The sequence below is a fragment of the Anoplopoma fimbria genome, chromosome 17, assembly GCF_027596085.1.
Source record: "Anoplopoma fimbria isolate UVic2021 breed Golden Eagle Sablefish chromosome 17, Afim_UVic_2022, whole genome shotgun sequence".
Lineage (NCBI taxonomy): Eukaryota > Metazoa > Chordata > Actinopteri > Perciformes > Anoplopomatidae > Anoplopoma > Anoplopoma fimbria.
The window spans coordinates 589,979-608,974 of NC_072465.1; the positions used below are offsets into that span (position 1 = coordinate 589,979).

At 39.6% G+C, this 18,996-nt stretch overlaps 2 protein-coding genes across 2 annotated transcripts; both read right to left on the reverse strand.

The window, feature by feature from the left end:
- Positions 1–196: 196 nt before the first annotated feature.
- Positions 197–6,220, reverse strand: prph (peripherin). The gene is made up of 9 exons (XM_054616378.1): positions 5,664–6,220; positions 3,762–3,822; positions 3,159–3,254; positions 2,190–2,354; positions 1,977–2,102; positions 1,653–1,873; positions 1,311–1,363; positions 363–436; positions 197–265 (listed from the first exon to the last, which is right to left on the reverse strand). The coding sequence occupies exons 1-9, from the start codon at positions 6,209–6,211 to the stop codon at positions 197–199; spliced, it is 1,413 nt and encodes a 470-aa protein (XP_054472353.1). The 5' UTR covers positions 6,212–6,220.
- Positions 6,221–10,818: 4,598 nt separating this feature from the next.
- pmela (premelanosome protein a) lies at positions 10,819–17,645 on the reverse strand. The gene is made up of 13 exons (XM_054617481.1): positions 17,484–17,645; positions 16,135–16,230; positions 15,888–16,034; positions 15,318–15,452; positions 14,459–14,620; positions 14,064–14,348; positions 13,592–13,948; positions 13,049–13,426; positions 12,831–12,950; positions 12,595–12,697; positions 12,195–12,400; positions 12,017–12,107; positions 10,819–11,248 (listed from the first exon to the last, which is right to left on the reverse strand). Exons 1-13 carry the CDS (start codon positions 17,539–17,541, stop codon positions 11,095–11,097), a joined length of 2,292 nt encoding a protein of 763 aa, XP_054473456.1. The 5' UTR covers positions 17,542–17,645; the 3' UTR covers positions 10,819–11,094.
- Positions 17,646–18,996: the final 1,351 nt, after the last annotated feature.

Here is an 18,996-nt window from a genome sequence, read left to right on the forward strand (position 1 = left end):
TTAGCAAAAGATGGGTGGCTTAAATAGCACCAAAGTGACACTGTTTAAAGGGATTCATTCATTCAATTTGAGACTCTCTACTAGAGGCTTTAACACATAACTAGTGGGAATGAAGGCTATATAGATCAGAGTTTAAGGTTTTTTTTCAATTTTTTTTTTCTCATGGCTCAGGCCTTCACATTTTTGAATCATTTTTCTACTCGTCATCATCCTTGTCGGTTTGAACTGACTCTCTCTCCTTCTCCCTCCTGGATTCCTTCACCACCTGACAAAAAAAAACAGATTAGTTCAGATTCACTTTCATATGTATGAGTAAATATATCAATATATGAAGTTAGTTATTTTTGTATAAATCATTGTACCTCTCCGTCTCTAGTCTCAACAGTCTTGATCACCACAGTCCTCTTGCTCATGCTGACTGGAGTATGGTCATAGTCTGTCAAGAGTCAGATTAATGCTCTGCTGAGATTTTTCACATTCAGACACATTTGAATTCACAAAATCAATGTTTTGTTTTTCTGAATGCTGTTTTTGAACAATTCACTTCATAGGTGGAATTATCAGGAGTTGTTATTGATCAGTGATAAGCTGTTAAGAATAGCATAGTGGCAGAAGCTTTTTGATTTCGATTTCCCTGGTTGTAGAAGTTAAAATATGATACATTTTTCTCATAGATAGGCTTATGTTGACTCACAGTTGTAGCATTTCAATTCTTAGATCAGCATGAAACTCTGACAGTACAAAAGATCTGCAAATTATCAAAGGTCCAAACTTGTCTACCTTTATCCATTTGACTCCCGAAGTGCATTTCATAAAATAACAAACAATCAAATATCTTAAAAGTCAGTTACATAAGCTGCTAAAGGCTGGAGTTTAAAGATGCTGTGGAGAAAATTGAAAATTCAATTTAGCATCTTTAATCAATTTACATTTGGATTCTGTGTCAGATGTGTTTGGTTTCCAGCAGCAACGATAAAGTGTTTTGAATTTGCTACAAATGTGGTTTGAGTCTCCAACTTGCACAGCTTGCGGCTGTGGCTCATGGGTATTTTATTATTTAGAGCCATCCCCCATACCAAACTGATAGATGTTGTTGAAATAATAAGGATTTGACATAAACCCACAGGTTTGTTACATTATCTAGGAGAGTCCTGTGGAGCAATATTAAGCAAATTGCTTAAGAAGAATTGAAATGGGAAAACCTCCTCCAGACACTCACACTTTGAACTGCCATAATTGAAAGGTAAAAGGGATTCCAGAGAATTATAATCATTATATCTTATTTTGAAAAAAAGAGAACTATAGCTTACCTTGATCACCATGGTGATTGCTCATGCCCATACTGAGGATGGGAACAGTAATCCTAACCAGGGAATACAAAGGTTGTGTGTTATAAACTAATCTGTATTGAGAAGTAATTTACTTTACTTGAGGTTAGACTTGCATAGAGTTGCTATAAGCAATGTATATACACCTATCTTGCATGTTTGTGTTTTTATTTGTCAGAAAACTAGATTATCTGGGGGACCCAAACATTAACACCTCATGGAAAGAGTTAAGGATTGATTTAAGGTCCTTTTAGCTGTGAATTGACAAACATTCTACAGCGATTGATAAAAAAAAACATGTTAAAAGCCTAAGTATGTTTTCACCTGCTCTCCTCCCCCTCCAGTAGTTTACGGTAAGTAGCAATCTCAATGTCCAGAGCCATCTTGACATTGAGGAGGTCCTGGTACTCCCGAAGGTGGCGAGCCATCTCATCCTTCAGGTGGCGGATCTCATCCTCCAGCCTGCCTACGTTGTCCTGGTAGTTACCGATCTCATTGCCAAACTGGTCCTCCATTTCACGCATCTGCCTCAGCAGAGATTCATTCTGAAAAACATGGTAGCACATACAGTGTGATAAGAGGCTGTAATGTGTATAAGGATAGATTATAGATTAACATAGACAAATGAGCGGTGGTATGTTGCCTCACAGTGTTCTTCAGAGCATCAACTTCACAGCTGAGAGACTGAATCTGCCTCCTGGACTCATTGGCCTCCTGCTTGGCCTGCCTCAGAGCATCAGTGTTGCGCTTTGCAGACTCAGTCATATCATTAAACTGCAGGAACAGAAGATGAAATGCACAATAATAAATATTTGCTTGTATGGTATATATGTGTGCCTGTCAGTGTGTCTGTCTGCCTACCTTGGACTTGTGCCAGTCCTCAGATTCCTGCATGTTCTTTAAAGCAATGGTTTCATACTGGGCCCTGATGTCCCTCAGAGCTCCAGTAAGGTCGGGCCTGGCTGTGTTGTCCACCTCCATCTTCAGCTGGTGGGTCTGGACACTCACTTGTACATCCTGGATTTCCTAATAATATCAAGATAAAGAGAAAATATTGTCAAAGACACAAAACTGTTATATAAAGAGCTTGTCAAAAAATCATTAAAGTAAGGGCTAGAGAATATAGCAATATTATATCGATATGAGACTAGATATGGTCTTAGATATTGGATATATTGAAATATCAAATAAGTGTCTTTACTTGGTCTTAAATGCTGCATTAAAGTCAAGTGATGATATTTTCTGAACTTACCAGATTGTTCATTATTAGCCTTTACCTACTTATTCATTCTATCCACATTACTGATAATTATTTATAAAAAATCTAGTCAACCCCTCAATATGTTTCAAAAATATTGTGATATTTGATTTTCTCCATACCACCCAGTCCTAATTTAGGTGAAAGAAGCCAGTTTAGCTCCCTGCATGCTCACTGTTGGAATCCTACAGGGTTCAGTTTCGTGTCCCTTACTCTTTTCTGCTGTTGTTCATCGCATTTTGTAAAACTTCTATGCGGATGACACACAACTTATCAATTTGAAACTGAAAATTTGTTTGTGCTCTAAATAGAATCTGTTGCTTAGTTGTCAAAAGTTGAGGTGGTACCCAACCACTAATTTCTTTTGCATTAAGTGTTAATGCGTGTTAATCAGATGCAGAGAATATGTTGAAGCTGTAAAAAATGCTCCCTGCAGTATCTCTGGTGCTTGAGATATACTGTATGTGCAGGCAATGAGGTTACCATTATAGGGCTCTAGATCATATTCTGTTATATGTGACTCCTATAAGAAAAAAACTCTACATTTCTACAAGCATAGTGGAAAAACTTACTTCATCATGGAGCTTCTTAAGGAATTCAATCTCATCCATCAAAGACTCAATCTTCCTCTCCAGTTCCAAACGAGACAACGTGGCATCATCCACATCCTATTTTGTATTAGAGAAAAACTTAGTTGATGTTTTCACAACTGCAATATGTCATCCATTAAACTGAAATATGTCATCATCATAAACATACATAAAAAATTATATTACAGAGCATCCAAGATACATTTCAATAAGCAGAAATGACTATAAGAGTTTGTTATATAATGAGTGAGTTCTGTCTATTTTGAGGCTAAAAAAACAAGCTTGCTTTAGTGCATAGAAATACTTTTAATTATGATGTGGCTCAAATATTTTTTATGTGGAAATGCTTAAAAAACCACAAACAAAAATAGATTTGATTTGTGTTTCATCTATATGCAGCCTTAGGGTAACATGTATTAGCAAAAACAGTCTCTTTCCTGTGCAGCAGTCTAGATCAATGGTATTTTAGAAATCTGCCCTGTCACAGTGAAACTATTGTGTTACAGTCCATTTTACCAGTTATCTGAGCCTGAGGACACTGTATAATCAATAAGTTAATCATGGTCCAGTGAGCTGAGCGTTTACCTTGCGGAAGGCAACCAGGTTGTTCTCAGCATCTGCCCTCTTCTGGGCTTCTTCATCCAACCTTGAGGACAAAAGAGCGAGAAAAAATAATTCAAACAATGTTTGGATTTCCTTCAGGCACCTAGATTTTCCCTTTTACAAAAAGGGGGAGAGGGAGAATGAGTCAAATTTGACCAAGAACACCCCTTTTGTCTAAGGTTGCACCAGGGCAGCAGCTGGCAAAAAGCTTTCTGGATCAATTTGTTAATTCACTGTCCTGTAAAAAGAGAGTGCACCCAGTGGGATCAGCAGCTGAACCTTTTAGCTAATGTGGTTTCTCTATAGTTCAATAAGGTCATCTGAACACACTCAATAAGGTTATGTACAGATTTTAAATGGTCATTTTGATATTGGCTATAATTATGTCACAAAAACTGCAGGGTTAAGATTTCAGTGACATTTACAGAGCAGTTATATAAAACCTGCATAATGTCAGATATGCTTTAGCAAAGTGAGACATTTGTGGACTTTAGCCAAAACGTAATGTGATGCTCCTCCAAAAACAAAATAAATTTAATGAAAAAAATATAATTCAAACTTAGTAACAATCAAGGAGGCACTGTGATGATGAGTCATCATAAATTATATCCCAATGTCCATTACATACATTTGCTTAGTATGTGACTGCTGGACTCCATCTGTCTTGTCGTGTCAAGTCAAATCCCGACTGGACGTAAAGTAGATTAATGGGGAAAGCATCACATAGTGGGCCCTTTTCCCTCATCTTTAATTCATGTTGTGTTACAGGGGTCCTTTTGTCCTAATGGGGTCCCTGGCACCATCCCATCAGCACAGAGGGACACTGAAAACGCACCTAATGGAGTCATTGAGTCACATTGATTTTCCCTGACGCTATTCTCGCCACTCCTGATATCCAACCTCTCTTCCTCTAGACCCATTTCCTCTCTCTCTCTCTTTCTCTCTCTATCTGTCGCTCTCTCTCTCCCCCGCCTTCTGCTCCTCAGTCGGCCCCACCCTGTCTGGTCCATCCATCCTCCCCTCAGCCTCCTCTAATCTCAATGCGTATAATTCATAGTTGTGTGTGTTTTCTAAAGGTCCATACATTTGCATTATCTAAAGGGAGTTACCAAACACTTCCTTATCTAATTTGACATCATGTACTGTGTCAAAGTTTGTGGATCACTTTTCTGTCATGTGCTCAGACTCTTCTCCATGATTTTTGTTGAATCCTGCCAGTGCACAAGACATTCAGTAAACATATAAACTCAAACATTGAAACAAATTTATGAGAAAGATGCAGTGCAGTGTCCTCTATCATGCTCCCCGCTCTGTGGTTTCCGGTCTGCACATGTGCCACGCCCTACACCAATCTCATCACTGGAGTACTCAAGTTGCATACGCCCAGGTACTCTCCTCCTTCACTGTACTTAAAGTGGACCATGTGCAGTGGATTTAAACAGTGTCAATGAATTATGTGATGGTGACACAAAAGCCCACACGCAGGGCTAAACATATATAACTGACAACCCCAAAACAGGGAAATATTGGAAGGAGGAGTTTAACCTTTGACTTTTTGGGGAAAACATGGTTTGTTTAACAGGATGCATTTCATTCTGTAGACTTACATTATTTAATGGTCCTGTTTTTTGCTTGAGATTGAGACCTTGTTCTTCACCCAAAACATTTTACATTATTTCCCATGCACAACCATCTTTCCTTTCTATCTATCTATCTATCTATCTATCTATCTATCTATCTATCTATCTATCTATCTATCTATCTATCTATCTATCTATCTATCTATCTATCTATCTATCTATCTATCTATCTATCTATCTATCTATCTATCTATCTATCTATCATCTCTTCATGAATCACACTTTTATTCTCATCATGTTGTACCTCTGCTTGAGCAGGACCACGTCCTCACCCAGGTTGTCCCTCTCCAGTTGGTACTGGTCCCTCTCCTTTCCGGTGGCGTCCAGCTGGCGGCGCAGGTCCCTCACCTCCTCTTGGAAGAGCTCAGAGGCGCGGTTGGGCTGACCGTGCTGCTGCTGGCCCTTGAACTGGTTGACCTCGTGCTGCAGGGCACCATTCTGCTGCTCCAGGTAACGCACCTTCTCGATGAAGCTGGCAAAACGGTCGTTGAGGTCCTGCAGCTCGGCCTTCTCGTTGCTGCGGGTGGTTAGGAACTCCTGGTTGATGGCTTCAGACAGGGTGAAGTCCACCTTGTCGTAGGAGAGGCGGGGGGGCTGGGCGACAGAGCGAGAGCGCTGTTGGTGGTAGGTGGTGGGGCGGGATGCAACCGCAGGTGACATTGAACGCATATAGCGACCTCCGGAACTGGGCATCCGGGAGGAAACAGGGGAGTAAGAGGACATGGATATGGGGTGTGGGCTTCCAAAGGTGCGCCTGTAGGAAGTTGAGGTATGCATTGAAGAGTGGCTCATGGTTGGTCTTGTTCTGTTCTCTGTCGCAGAAGAAAGAAGGAGAGCTGGAGGCTATGAGATGCTCGTGAAGTGCTGGGGTTTTTATGCACACAGGCTCGCTATCCCATCATCCTTACGCTAACCCCTCCCTCATTTCTCCTCACCCCACCCACATGTTCTCTTCCCTTCTCAATTGCTCATCAGCATACAAGCTTTGGCCACTCCCTACCCTCCAGAGATAGACCCAGCCTCTCTCTGTCTTTCTCTCTGTCTCGACAGCTCCACCCTTTTTACAAGAGCACTTGGCAGGAGGCCAGACTGGCTTCCACAATACTGCTTTAATATCTAAAGATGTCTCCTCACGCCCACCCCTCCTCGCCTCTCTGATTCTTGCCCTCGTTGACACTTGTCCACTCAGTCAGTTTGGATTTTTGTTTCTCCACACCATTCCTACATATATAACTTCACTCACTGTTACATGTGTGTGTAAAGGATTCTGTTACCTGCTTCTCACTAAGAAACCGTGAAATTGTGCCTAAATTGAATCATGTGGATGCATTGATTTAATTCCCCCCCTCCATCCCCCCCATCTGTCTCCCTTCCTCTCTCGTCTCTGTCTCTCTCTCCTTTTACAGTAATGGAACACTTTATTGATATTCTGGGCGTCTGGGGCAGAGCTATGACTCTGCAGTTATTCTATCCTTTCAAAATGCACTAGATCCAGTAATCCTTGTTTGTAGAGTAAGTAGTTAGAATTTAAAGTAGTTGTCAAATCACTTTTTTCAGTATTTCTGGTGACAACATTTGATAATGATGCTCTTTTGGCTCAATATGAAACACAGAACTTTATGGCACCTTTACCTTGAAATTTATTTTGCTCTTGACATTATACCGTGTCTTTATAAGGGACAAAAAGTGCTATAAAACCATTGCAGTAATGGTGGATTAGATAGTTTCTTTCTCTGTAGAGATGTGAGTCCTATTTGCAGGGCTGATGAACAATAAATGAAGGTGACTAAAAGCTTTACTGCAATCTAATGACATGCTGAAACACAGTTTTACATTACTTAATTAACCACTGAGGGTGCACATTTAGCCTTAACTCAGAATGACTGGGCAAGCATGCAGCAAGATCCATGAACACTATCTCATACTTTATCACTTTTGTTTGTACATTTTCAGGTATGAGCAATAGCTTCAAATGTTGTGTAAAAGTGTTATGTTAATAGTTTTTGGGAGGCAGCACCTTCAAATCGTCTTATAGACTGTGTGTGCTTGTGTGTGTGTGTGTGTGTTTGTGTGAGAGAGAGATCTAGAGTCATTTTAATTGAGGACTGCAGACAGGCTACCACTCTCATATGAAGTTGACGTAATTCTAAGCATGCTCTGTGGCGACTGGGTGTGGCACTTTCTTCTCTTTGTGTTCCCTCCCTGTGATGCGTGGTACCTTATTCCTGTCCATTTATGCTCTCTTGTATCTACACAACCAAATATAATATATTTTGTCATATTTGTTTCTCTTTCAAACACATGTTGACACTGTTAAATATCAACCAGCAGCCTTTAATTTGACCTGTACACATCACTTTTTCTGATTAAATTTAACTTTGTGTTTCCTCTTCCGGATGGAGCATCTGGAGCACACTGTAGTTAATGTATAGTTATCTATTCTTCAGTCTGTCATTTACAAACACACACTTGCTTTTCCTCTCTCTAGGTCTGCACGGCAGCTACTGCAGAGGTCTGGCTCTTTGTGATACAAATGGCCCATGTTAGTCTTAGCTCTGAAATCTAATCAACCAGCTCTACGGTCAGTAATTCTCTCCTCTTTCTCCCTCCCCCTCCTTCTCACCCTCTCTGCTCAGGGCACATCTCACTCACATATCTATTCTTTCCCCTGATCCTGCTCCAGGATGTGTAGGCCAGGCACACACGCACACATGCAAACACACATACATTGGAATGATTTTGAACTGGACTGTATCAGTAATTCTAACCATCAGGCAGATGTTACCCTTGGCGATTGATCCTTCTGGTTCTCGGAGAATTCCCGGAGGGGCCATAAATACAATCATGCATCTTCGACAGGGACAGGCTTGAATTGATCTGTTCCACATATTGAACTCACAGTATTTGTGCATCGTCTCAAACCTAAACAGTCATTTAGCTATCAGGATAGAAGTGAATGAAATATTGTGCTAAACTTTAGAGGGGACCCTGTGTTCACAATGTCTTGGGTGTTGCCTCTGATAAGTAAATTAATCAAACTTTGGCGAATCATAGTGATAGTATGCAAACCCAACTGCTAGGAAAGAACATCCTTATGGAACAAATTTGGACAGATGGTGCAAATAAGCTCTGGTTACGGTATGGTTATGAATGCACTTGGGTTTAGGATTCATTATGAATAAAAACAGTTATGGACTGTGGCAACTTGGAGTGCAAGTTGCATATTGCAACTTTCTTATGAACTGCTAATACAAAACAAATTTAGTTCTGAATTTGTGAAGAATTTCCATCATATGACTTTGAAAGAAAAAAAACAAACAGTCAAGTGATGCTAGATTTCTTTTTTGAGTTCCCCATTATGAAGAAAGAAATTAGTTGTAACATTTTTCAACTCAAATCCGACACCTTACTAGATTTTAGGATGGTAAAATGTGTAAAATGTAGTGGGGGTTAAGGCTGAGGTGGTTATTAAAGAGAATAACTTGAAACATTTGAAAATGTTGTGGCCTATGTAAAATGAAATAAATGAATGAAATAAATGTTGTGTCAGAACTGGTACATGCTGAATGTGGGCTGCAACCTTGACTGTGATGGTTTCTGCAACGGAGAGGACAGATGAAGGAAATTGCATCCCTTTTAACATCAGTTGCTAGGGAATGGTGAGCAAGAAAGAATCGTTCAAATTAATCAGAGCTGTGAAGCTGCTTGTGTGGCGTCAACCCACTGACTCCTCTCACTGTCTCACTGTCCAGAGAGGACTCAAGACCTGTAGAAGTCTGGTCTGATTATCTGGCAAAGAGAAGCCAATTTCTGGAGCTTTGTAACAGTTCAGCCAGTTTGAATGGGACAAGTGGTGAGGATGCTTTGACCTATTCAAATCTGCAGGCCTGGCAAGATCCGGGAGGACTGCCAAGTCCAAGATAGAGATCATCATGTGAAAAATGATGGCCTTCCAGCAGAGCTGAGTGGTTTTGTCTCGGCTGCAGTGCAGTGCACGTCCGGAGTGTACGGAGATGGCTGAACAATACTTTGTAAATGTGAACCTGAGACATGTTAACGGTGGAGGATGATTAATGGCTATGTTTGTGTAATTACTGTAATGGAGCACTGCAATGTTACACAAGTCTGTTGAAAGGATTTTCATTTTGAATATTCATGCATGTAAGTAAAGAGAGAGAGAGACAGAGAGAGGACATTATGGAGCATGCATGAATGAAACCTCACAATACAAGATTCTTCCTGATATCCAAAATAGTTTTGTTGAGAAAGGTGCACAGAATGTATCTATTGCTTCTCATATTTTATTGCCTTATAGATTTCAACTCTGGTGCAATAATACAATAGACTACATTTTAAATTCAGTAAAATCAGTCATTAAGACATATTTCAACAGCCTTCCCTTACTTCACACCTTTACTTCACAAAATCAAACCAGGTTATCAAGAGCCATCTTTTGCTTTCCTTCCCTATCACCCCACATCGTATTCTCACCGTGCAGGCCAGGCCATGTGGCTTCTTCCATTAAAGATTTTGCTGCATTGACGTCAGCCTTTTTTTCCTGCACTGCAGTGTGTCATATGATGTGCATGTTACGATCAGCAGCTCTTTGTCAACTCAATGCATGAAGGTAGCCTACAACATCTTGATGAATAATTTTAATTGAACCGGGAGAGAACAGGATGGTTGTAGTTTTTATAAGGCACTCAGCTGCAGTGCTCCTGTAGCCACAACACCTCTGACCACATCCCTGCTCCACGTAAATGACTGATGAGATCGCATTAGAAACATTTAAAACATGCCTGTACATATTTTATTATACAAGGCATCTTGTTGTTTTAAGAATATTCAGCTTCACATTATTTCTAAGACAGAATATATAAATATATGTTTCAAAATGTTTTTGTATCTAATCTGTGGCTCAATGAAAACATGGGATGTGTTCTAGAGCTTTTCTTTAAACATAAAGTTGTTGTAGTAGATTAGCCCTGATAAATGTTTTGGTAAATAATTGATTAGAGCTGTAATAACAAAAAGAAGATTCATACAATTTTAAAATACTATGTATATATATATAAATGAAACATTTGGTATTGGTGACTCAATTAATCAATTTCTTATTGAGCCTGCCAAAGCCTTGTATTGACCTCCTTTAGTACATTTACCAAATGTTTGCATTTGTGATGATTACTCTCATTATATTTTCATTCATTCAGGACATAAACTCCAGTGAATATCACATTCAGCAGAAAACAAAATAAATGGTGAAAAACAAACACATGATGGTGATAAAATACCACTTTATTCATTTCAGGGTAGCACACATGATAACATTCTGTGATGTAAGTGATTGAAATGGAATGTGTTAACATTGATTTTACAATTGGTTTAATCTAAGTAGGCCAAAAGTAAGAGAATAAGTTATGGCTTCTATAAACTACCAGTACTAATTAATAAAAAATATGTAGGTCAAAATAAATATCACTTTCCTCTACAAATGACACTTCTTTATTCCACACTTGACTCCTCTCTTTCTGCAAATGTTGTACACAGGGCTGGTTCACTTAATTGTTTCTGGTGTAATACATTGAGTAGGAGTTATAATACTGTATTATGTGTATAAAGTAAATGTTTAAATGGATGTTGTAAATGTTGAGTGCATGAGCTGATGATGATATTCAAACAGTCCTCCCCTGAAGCAGTGGTCGACTCTCTCCTGGTGACTGTCGGCTCAGCAAGTTCCACAACAACAAAGGCACTGATGTCACCGCCGAGCTGCCTCCATTACTGTCACCATGGTCTTCTCCTAGTGGCTGGTACTGCTTGAACCGCCTGTTTGCAGACACAAAACAGTGTTAAGAGTTTATATGGCATGAAATAAAAGCCAAAGTCTCTGTCAACAACAAAATCATATGAAAGTAAAAAAGGAATGAAAACTGTAAAAACGGGAGGATAAAATGTCAATTTGTCCAATACTTTGTTTTAATACATGCAAACGTATCACTAGGTAAAACGTTTTGTCCAGTGCTTATTGGTGAATGTTAGCATGTTAACACTCTAAACTAAGATGACTAAGATCAGTGTAAATATTACCTGCTAAACAACAATATGTTTACATTGTTGTCAGCACGTTTGCATGCTGATGTTATATCAAAGCAATGTAGTAGAGACTCTGATCAGGATGCTGTCCGTTTGGGCATTCCACAGGGATCAATCCCTGGACCTCTTACTCTCCCTAATACTGTATATGTAAATTATATGCGGCTAATGATTCAGTTTTGCTGGTTACTTCAAACATTTTGATAATGTGCATGCTGGCTTCTTGACATGGCTTGTGACACATCTGAATTGAACAGAGCCATAATTAGTGTTATCACTCGTGTTTTTCCTGCTATGACAAGTAAAAATGGGGTCGAAATATAAAACCTTTGATGCTGAGGATCCCAGTAGCAGAAACGTGATTTTGACAATGAAACCAGGATAAACAATTAACCCTATTGCAGTATCTTTGTTTGCAATTTATTCAAAATTGCAATTTTTTATTTTTATTTTGCCCCAAATTAAATTCATAAATCAAAAGTTGATAAATAGGGTATTTACCTGTACATCAAACCAATGCAACAGACAACACAGGCGAGAACCATAACCCCCAGGACTGTGGCTGCAGTTCCACCTGGGGAACCACCGGAGGCTGAAATTGAAGCACATCACACAGATGAGAGAATACTCTATCGATTGAATACTTTAGTGGTTATTAAGGATTTTTTCTTCCACCCACCTACTGTTACACTGACTCTTGCACTTGCCACAGCAAGACTGACATCATTGGTCAAGGAGACGTTAATGCAAAATACTCCAGAGTCATTGAAGAACTGACGAAGGATCATTTGACAGTCTGGAGAGGGTGTAGCTGCACTACAGACAGTTTCCATCGGCGTGATACAGTCAGCATCTGAAATAACTGTGCAGACCTCACTTGGCAGACTGAAGGAAGGATAGTGAGAATGCAGATATATAGATACAAGGAGAACAAACACAAGTGGATATGTTATTTTCATAAACATGATAAGTCATCATAAATCACAGTTTCTGTGTCCAACTAGAGGATCATTTTTGTCTTAACTGAACAGTAAGTAAACATCTTGACGCCGAGTTATGATGCTGATGTTGATGCTCACCTTCCCTGACAGGTAATGGTGAGGTCTACAGCATTCTGATCCAACTCAGTTGACATTGCTATAACATTGGTCATCTGTACAATCTCTACGCTTTCAATACCCTCTGCAGGGTTGAAAGGTGGAAAGAGAGAGAGACCATTATTAAATCATGAAGTTTCTATTAAAGCAGATTATCAATTGTTTAGTAACAACAAGTTTTTGGAACTGCCATAGTTACAAAAACTCTATTGACTTACGGATAACATCTAAAGAGATGGCATGGGAGCCATAACGGTAGATCATGCAGTCAGCTGTTAGCTCAGGTGCTTGTCTTTTAGCCACAACAAGGGCGACCTGTGCTGGATCTGTTTGTTGCTCTGGAAAAATAAGTGAAATTTTTGTCATAATGCTTTTGTTACAAGAGCCATTTAAAAAAAAAAAGATATACTGATTTTCGTTTACTGTAAATACTAACCTGCAGGAGTTGCAGTAGCTGCAACTTCATTCACAGTTGCTTGTACTTCAGCCTCGGTGTCATCGGCTGGTGCTGCCTCTTCTACAGCTGTGGTCTCAGTGGCAGCAGGGGCTACAACGTTATCAGCAGGGGCTTCGGTTTCAGCTTGGACAACCTCTGTAGCAGCCTCAGCAGCAGCAACATCAGCATCAGCGTCAGCAGCCACAACGTCAGCTTCTTGCTCTACAGCTACTTCTGCTGCAGGAGCAACAGTGACAGCGGCTTCAACTGCAGCTTCTTCACCCTCTGCAACAGGTGCAACAGAAGCAGCAGCATCAATCACAGGCGCATTTTCTTCAGTTGCATCTGCAACCACTGCAGTTTCATCGGCAGCAGCTGCAGCAGCATCTGCAGCAGCTGTATCAGCATCTGCAGCAGCATCTGCAGCAGCATCTGCAGCAACTGTATCAGCATCTGCAGCAGCATCTGCAGCAGCATCTGCAGCAACTGTATCAGCATCTGCAGCAACTGTATCAGCATCTGCAGCAACATCTGCAGCAACTGTATCAGCATCTGCTGGCTCTTCAACTGCAACCGGGACAGCAGTGGCCACCTCACCTGCTGTTGCATCGGCAACATCTGCTTCAGCAGCGTCGGCGGGATCTTGTTCCTCTGTAACAACAGCTGCGTCAACTCCTGCAGGCGCTACTGAGGCTACCTCTACTGCCTCGGTATCAGTATCAATGACAACTTCTCCATCCTCTGCACCAGCTGGCTGCACAGAGACAGCGAGTGGAGTGGCGTCAGAAGCAGGAACGTCCAAAGCAATTTCATCTCCTTCGGCTGGTGCTGCTGGGACAGCGGCAGGGGTGGAGGCCATCACAACTACTGCTGGAACAGCAGAGGCATCAATAGGAACAACTGAAATAAAAGTTACAGTTAAATAAAACAACTGAGCAAAACTTTGTTCAGACTTCTTATAGGAGAGTATGTATGTCTAAAAGGTAAAGGGGGAATAATTAGTTTAAATTCTAACCAGCAGTTGGGTTTCCGCAGCCGTTCGGGATGCTTGCCATCAGAACCACCTGAGGTTTGAAGGCCCCTACTGCGAGGTATGTGTGTGTGACGGTGAGTTCCCTGGAGATCAGAGTGCCAGTGCTGTCACCAAAGTCCCAGCTGAAACTGACGTCGGCACTGTTGAGATACTGGCTGGGATCATGGAGCTTGACGCTGAAGGAAATGGCTCGGTTCTGGATGAAGTTCTGGTCGTCCTGGTTTACATCATTGACTTGGGCAAGTGATATGGTGAAGGGAACCTGGTCTGAGGATGGAGAAAAAAAAAAAAGTTAGACCTTTAAGATGAAGATTGTAAATAAAATAACAATATAATGTTTTCTTCAAGTTAATGTTAGAAATTGTTTTATAGGTCACCTGTGACGGAGAAAACTGTGGAGGCGTAGCCGAGAGGGATGAACTTGTCTTTGCCGCGGCAGTGATAGATGACGACCTCCATGTTGTAGGAGCCCAGGGGGACGTCGTCTGTACCGATAGTGAGGGAGGAGGACGGTCCATCTGCCACCTGCCAGTAACGCCCTGCAATAGAGCAACATTATAATTACTTAGAGTGGTCTTGTAATCACAGCCTAATTTAATTGATTCCACACATTTTGGAGACACTCAAGGTGTCACTTTAATTTTATCGTACATGATTTGTTACTTAATTGGTGATAAAGTTTAACAAAAAAGACAGATTTTTTGTGGAAGATGTAAACCAACAGAATCAAATTCACTTTTTTATTATTTTTGACTGGTTTAGGGTCAGACTTGTTTACCAAAACGGGTAAACCTAATGATAAAAAATAAAAATAGGACTACTGTGCTAGTTCAACTTCTTGGAGATAATACTAATTATTCACAAAATAATTGAATAAAATATATATTTCTTGAGTTAATAGCAAAATTAAAAGATGTATTTTGCTAAAGTGAGTCTTAAATGTAAAAGGTGATGACAAATATGTCAGAGATTAGCACTGACAAGTTGTTTACTAAAAAGGCTTTGTTTGTGATTCGGCCTGGGGCTTCACTGCCTGGAGCAGAAACTTCCCCTCTGTTCTTGTACAGCCCCTTTATGGTCTGTTCTTTGTCTCTATGGAGATTTTACAAGTTAATGTAATGTAGTCATAGCTGCATTTAGAAGGTTTGGATGTCCCATTGCAGTATTAAATACAGCTAAGGAGAAAACCTAGATATTTCACAGACTTAATAATAATACAGAATTAAATATCTTTACCCCATGCCTTCCACACAAACACGTAGCGGGGTTTCTTGTTCTGGCTCCTGGTGAACGGTGTGCCGTCGGGGAAAACTCCAGTTGACCGGTTGTCCTGATCAGGATACACAGCCTGACCCTCCTGGTACTGTCGTCCTGAAAAAGTCAACGTTTGTAAGTCATACATAAATCAATAGCAATAACAGACATCTGATCATATAAATTGAATGACTATGAGGTAACACAGGTGAAATAAAATACAACAATAAAGAGTTAATTGTATTTTGTCCTATCATAATACAACTCAGTTTTATTGTCAGTGGTTTAGCTCGTTTTTCACAGATTAATTTGTTCTTTTTCATCATCAGCTCTACATTGTCTTATTAAAAACATGTATATTTTTTTTCTTATATTTTGATTTGGAAAGTCTAAAAACTATATTTTTTCTTTGTAAAACAACATCAAAAATTAGACATGAAGATCATTTTGTGGTCAAATCTGTGATAAAATGATCAGCTATGTGGTATTTGGACTGAGCTTGTATGAAAAGGAAACCTGCAGTAGCTGCCCTCAGTGGGAAGGTTTTCTTACCATTGATGGTGCAGTTCTGGGCCCAGACCACCTGCCCATCAGAGAGCATCGTCTGGTTTGGTGGGAAGTTAAGATTAATATTGAAGGTTGCTCTTGCTCCAGTCAATGTGGGTGCGTCGTTTTTCAGATCAAAAGTTACTTCCCCACCTGGAAAAAAGATTACACAACAATTTAAAATCTTAAGAATGACTGGCAGACATAATATAATAACATTCCTGTTTTAAAAAAACAAGAAATGAGGCCTCACCAAACCAGCAGTTCCTGAATCTCGTGTCTCCATCTTTCCACACCGGATACATCCGTGAGTTCCATGAGCGGTAACGTGTGAACTGACTTCTAGGCTCTGGAAGAAATATCACAAACACATTTCAGGAAAAGACGCTATGGATTTTGCATTTTATCCTATTCTCCTACACAATCAATAAGTTAATAGATTTTTAAAAAGCAATTTTCCCATATTTATGACCTAAACTGAACTTGAAAAACTTATTTTTTTGTCAGTGTAGTGAATATGATATTTATGTGTCAGATCAATCAATGGTTGTATACTAATAACTACTTATTTCAGTGGAGTTAAAGTTGTGTAGGCTTTTTAAACAAGGCACAATGTCTCTATTATAATCAAGAAGGCTTTGAAAATAATGATAGAGATGCTTATGTAACCGAGAGCAGGTCCATGTTTTTAGTGAGGAGGGGTGAGGAGTGTCGGGGTCCTTGGCGGTGGGAGTCACACGACCTGCAATCCCCCTCAATCCCTTTCATGTGACTATCAGCTGAGCAGCAGCATCAGTAATCCCAGTAAGAGGAATGAGGGATCCCAGACAACTGGCTCACTGGGTTTTATTCTCAGCATGTGATGTGTGTGTATGTGTATGTGTGTGTGTGTGTGTGTGTGTGTGTGTGTGTGTGTGTGTGTGTGTGTGTGTGTGTGTGCGTGTGTGTGTGCGTGTGAAAATATTTTTGCATGAACTACCCTCACAAAAACATGACAAATAGTTTTAAAATGTCCCAATTTGAAAAGAAAAGACCATTTTAAATAACAGTATTCTGAATCACAAACCTTGAAACATATTTGAGCCGATATACAGTCATGAATGCACATCCGCATAAGAATAAGCGTAAAATGGGCATGTAAAAGTTTGTATATCTTCATCTTCAGAGTGTGCAGTGTGTTTCCATGAAATAAGCGTGAAATGACAGATCAATCAATTTGCTGCCCAACTTGTAGTCCAAACAAAGAAATACTAACATTTTAGTGTGTAATTGATGGCAAATGTGTTGATTTAGATTAGTCACAGAAAATGAGAAGAAAACACTTTCCCTGTTGTTAAACTGTGTTGGTATAAGGTGTTATGTCACACTCAACAAAAAACTCTATTAAAACAAATAATTTTAAATCAGGTTTCCAAATTTGTTTTTCTTAAACATAACAAAAGAATGGTTGCTATTAAGGTCTTTCCACTGTATCTGTTTCTTTAGATCTTTTGTAAAAGTGATAAATGAGACAAAACATTTCAATGTTGGTGCACAATGAGAAAAACACTAAAAGAATATTTGAAACAAGTGGATTCTTATGGGGGAAAAAAGTGTACTCACTTATCGCAGTGGCAAATGTAAAGGCCAAAACCGGCAGCAACAGCACCAGAGTCCTCATCCTGTATTTGGTCGTCTGTCTCCGCTCACTGAGCCCCGATCTTCACCCGGCAGTCCTGAACCCCAACACAACTCCCAGAGAGACTTAGGAAATGTCCTCTCCCTCTCTTTAAGAAGGTTTCTTCTCACCTCTGACATCATTGGAAGTCTCAAGCTGGCACCACCCCCTTTGGTAAGAACAGATATGAGTACTGTTGTGATAGCTATTGGTGTTTTTTTACAATAAATTGTTGAGTTTCCCTGCAGTTTTTGACATTGTTATTAACTTTTTTATTTAATGTTCTAGCCCATCTGCGCTGGGAATGCTTTTACTTTATGTGTACTTATGACAATTTCTAGTCATAAATGCAATTTCTCCAAAAAGCTCATGAACTTGTACAGTAACTTAATAAAACAACTCCTAAGGGTATATATAGTGTACATAAATTATTCAAATGAACACAAAGTGGCAGATACACCTCAAAGAAGACAATATTTTCTGAGTGCATTATTGGAAAATCAATGGATGCTTTCTGCACAGTGTAGATGAAAATGGTGTACGTGATGCCTGCTTCAGGACAAAGAGAGTGGTGAGAATGTAAGCAGAGCTCGAGTCATGCCTGTTTTTTTACATATAACCTTAGAGCTATGTGTGCACGGGCATCACAAGAGGAGTATGTGGGCAGCAAATCAATAGCATCCTTTTATTTCCTCAGTCATTCCTCCGTATCCTGCTGTCCACCTCAGGCTGCTGCAGCTCTAAGAATGTGTGCTCGCAATGACGCAGACACACCCATGCTCAGCTTATGAGGCATAACCCAAAGTTTCATTGATATGAGGACAAGAATACATTGAGAGGAGTGAGCTGATTGATTTTGGAAGTGATTAAAAAACAAAAAATCACAAAAGTCACATTCTTGAATAGTAATGCTTTGTATCAGCCGTGTTATTTTCCTCTTGCTTGTTTATTCTACAAATAAAGTTACAAATTAAGCATCTTCAAGTCACACAAGGGAAATTACATCAATGAATCCAGAAACAAGATATCATTGATACATCTGATTGCCTGGGTTCATGTTCTGCAATGCTGGAAAATGGACATTTAGAGCCTGCAATCCAGCCTCAAATATTCTATATTAAAAGCAAAATCGTTGCTACAAAAGAGGCTGGCTTGACTATTGTTGGTCAGGACCTTTACTATAAAACTATACATATGTTAATATCCAGATGTTGTAAGTGGATAAAAAAATGAATTTGAAGAAAAATATATTATTTTGCTTGAAGTACATAAAGTAACAAAAAGGTGACAAAAATAATGTTACAAGGTTGATGGGTGCGTCATGAAATTGCCTTTTATTTAATTTGTTCCTTTGGACTTGTTTCATCACTGGAACTACATTGTGTGATCATTTTAAGAATGTGATCAAATTAAATAGAGAATAGATTATTATGTTATTATATTTTATTGAAAAAAGGG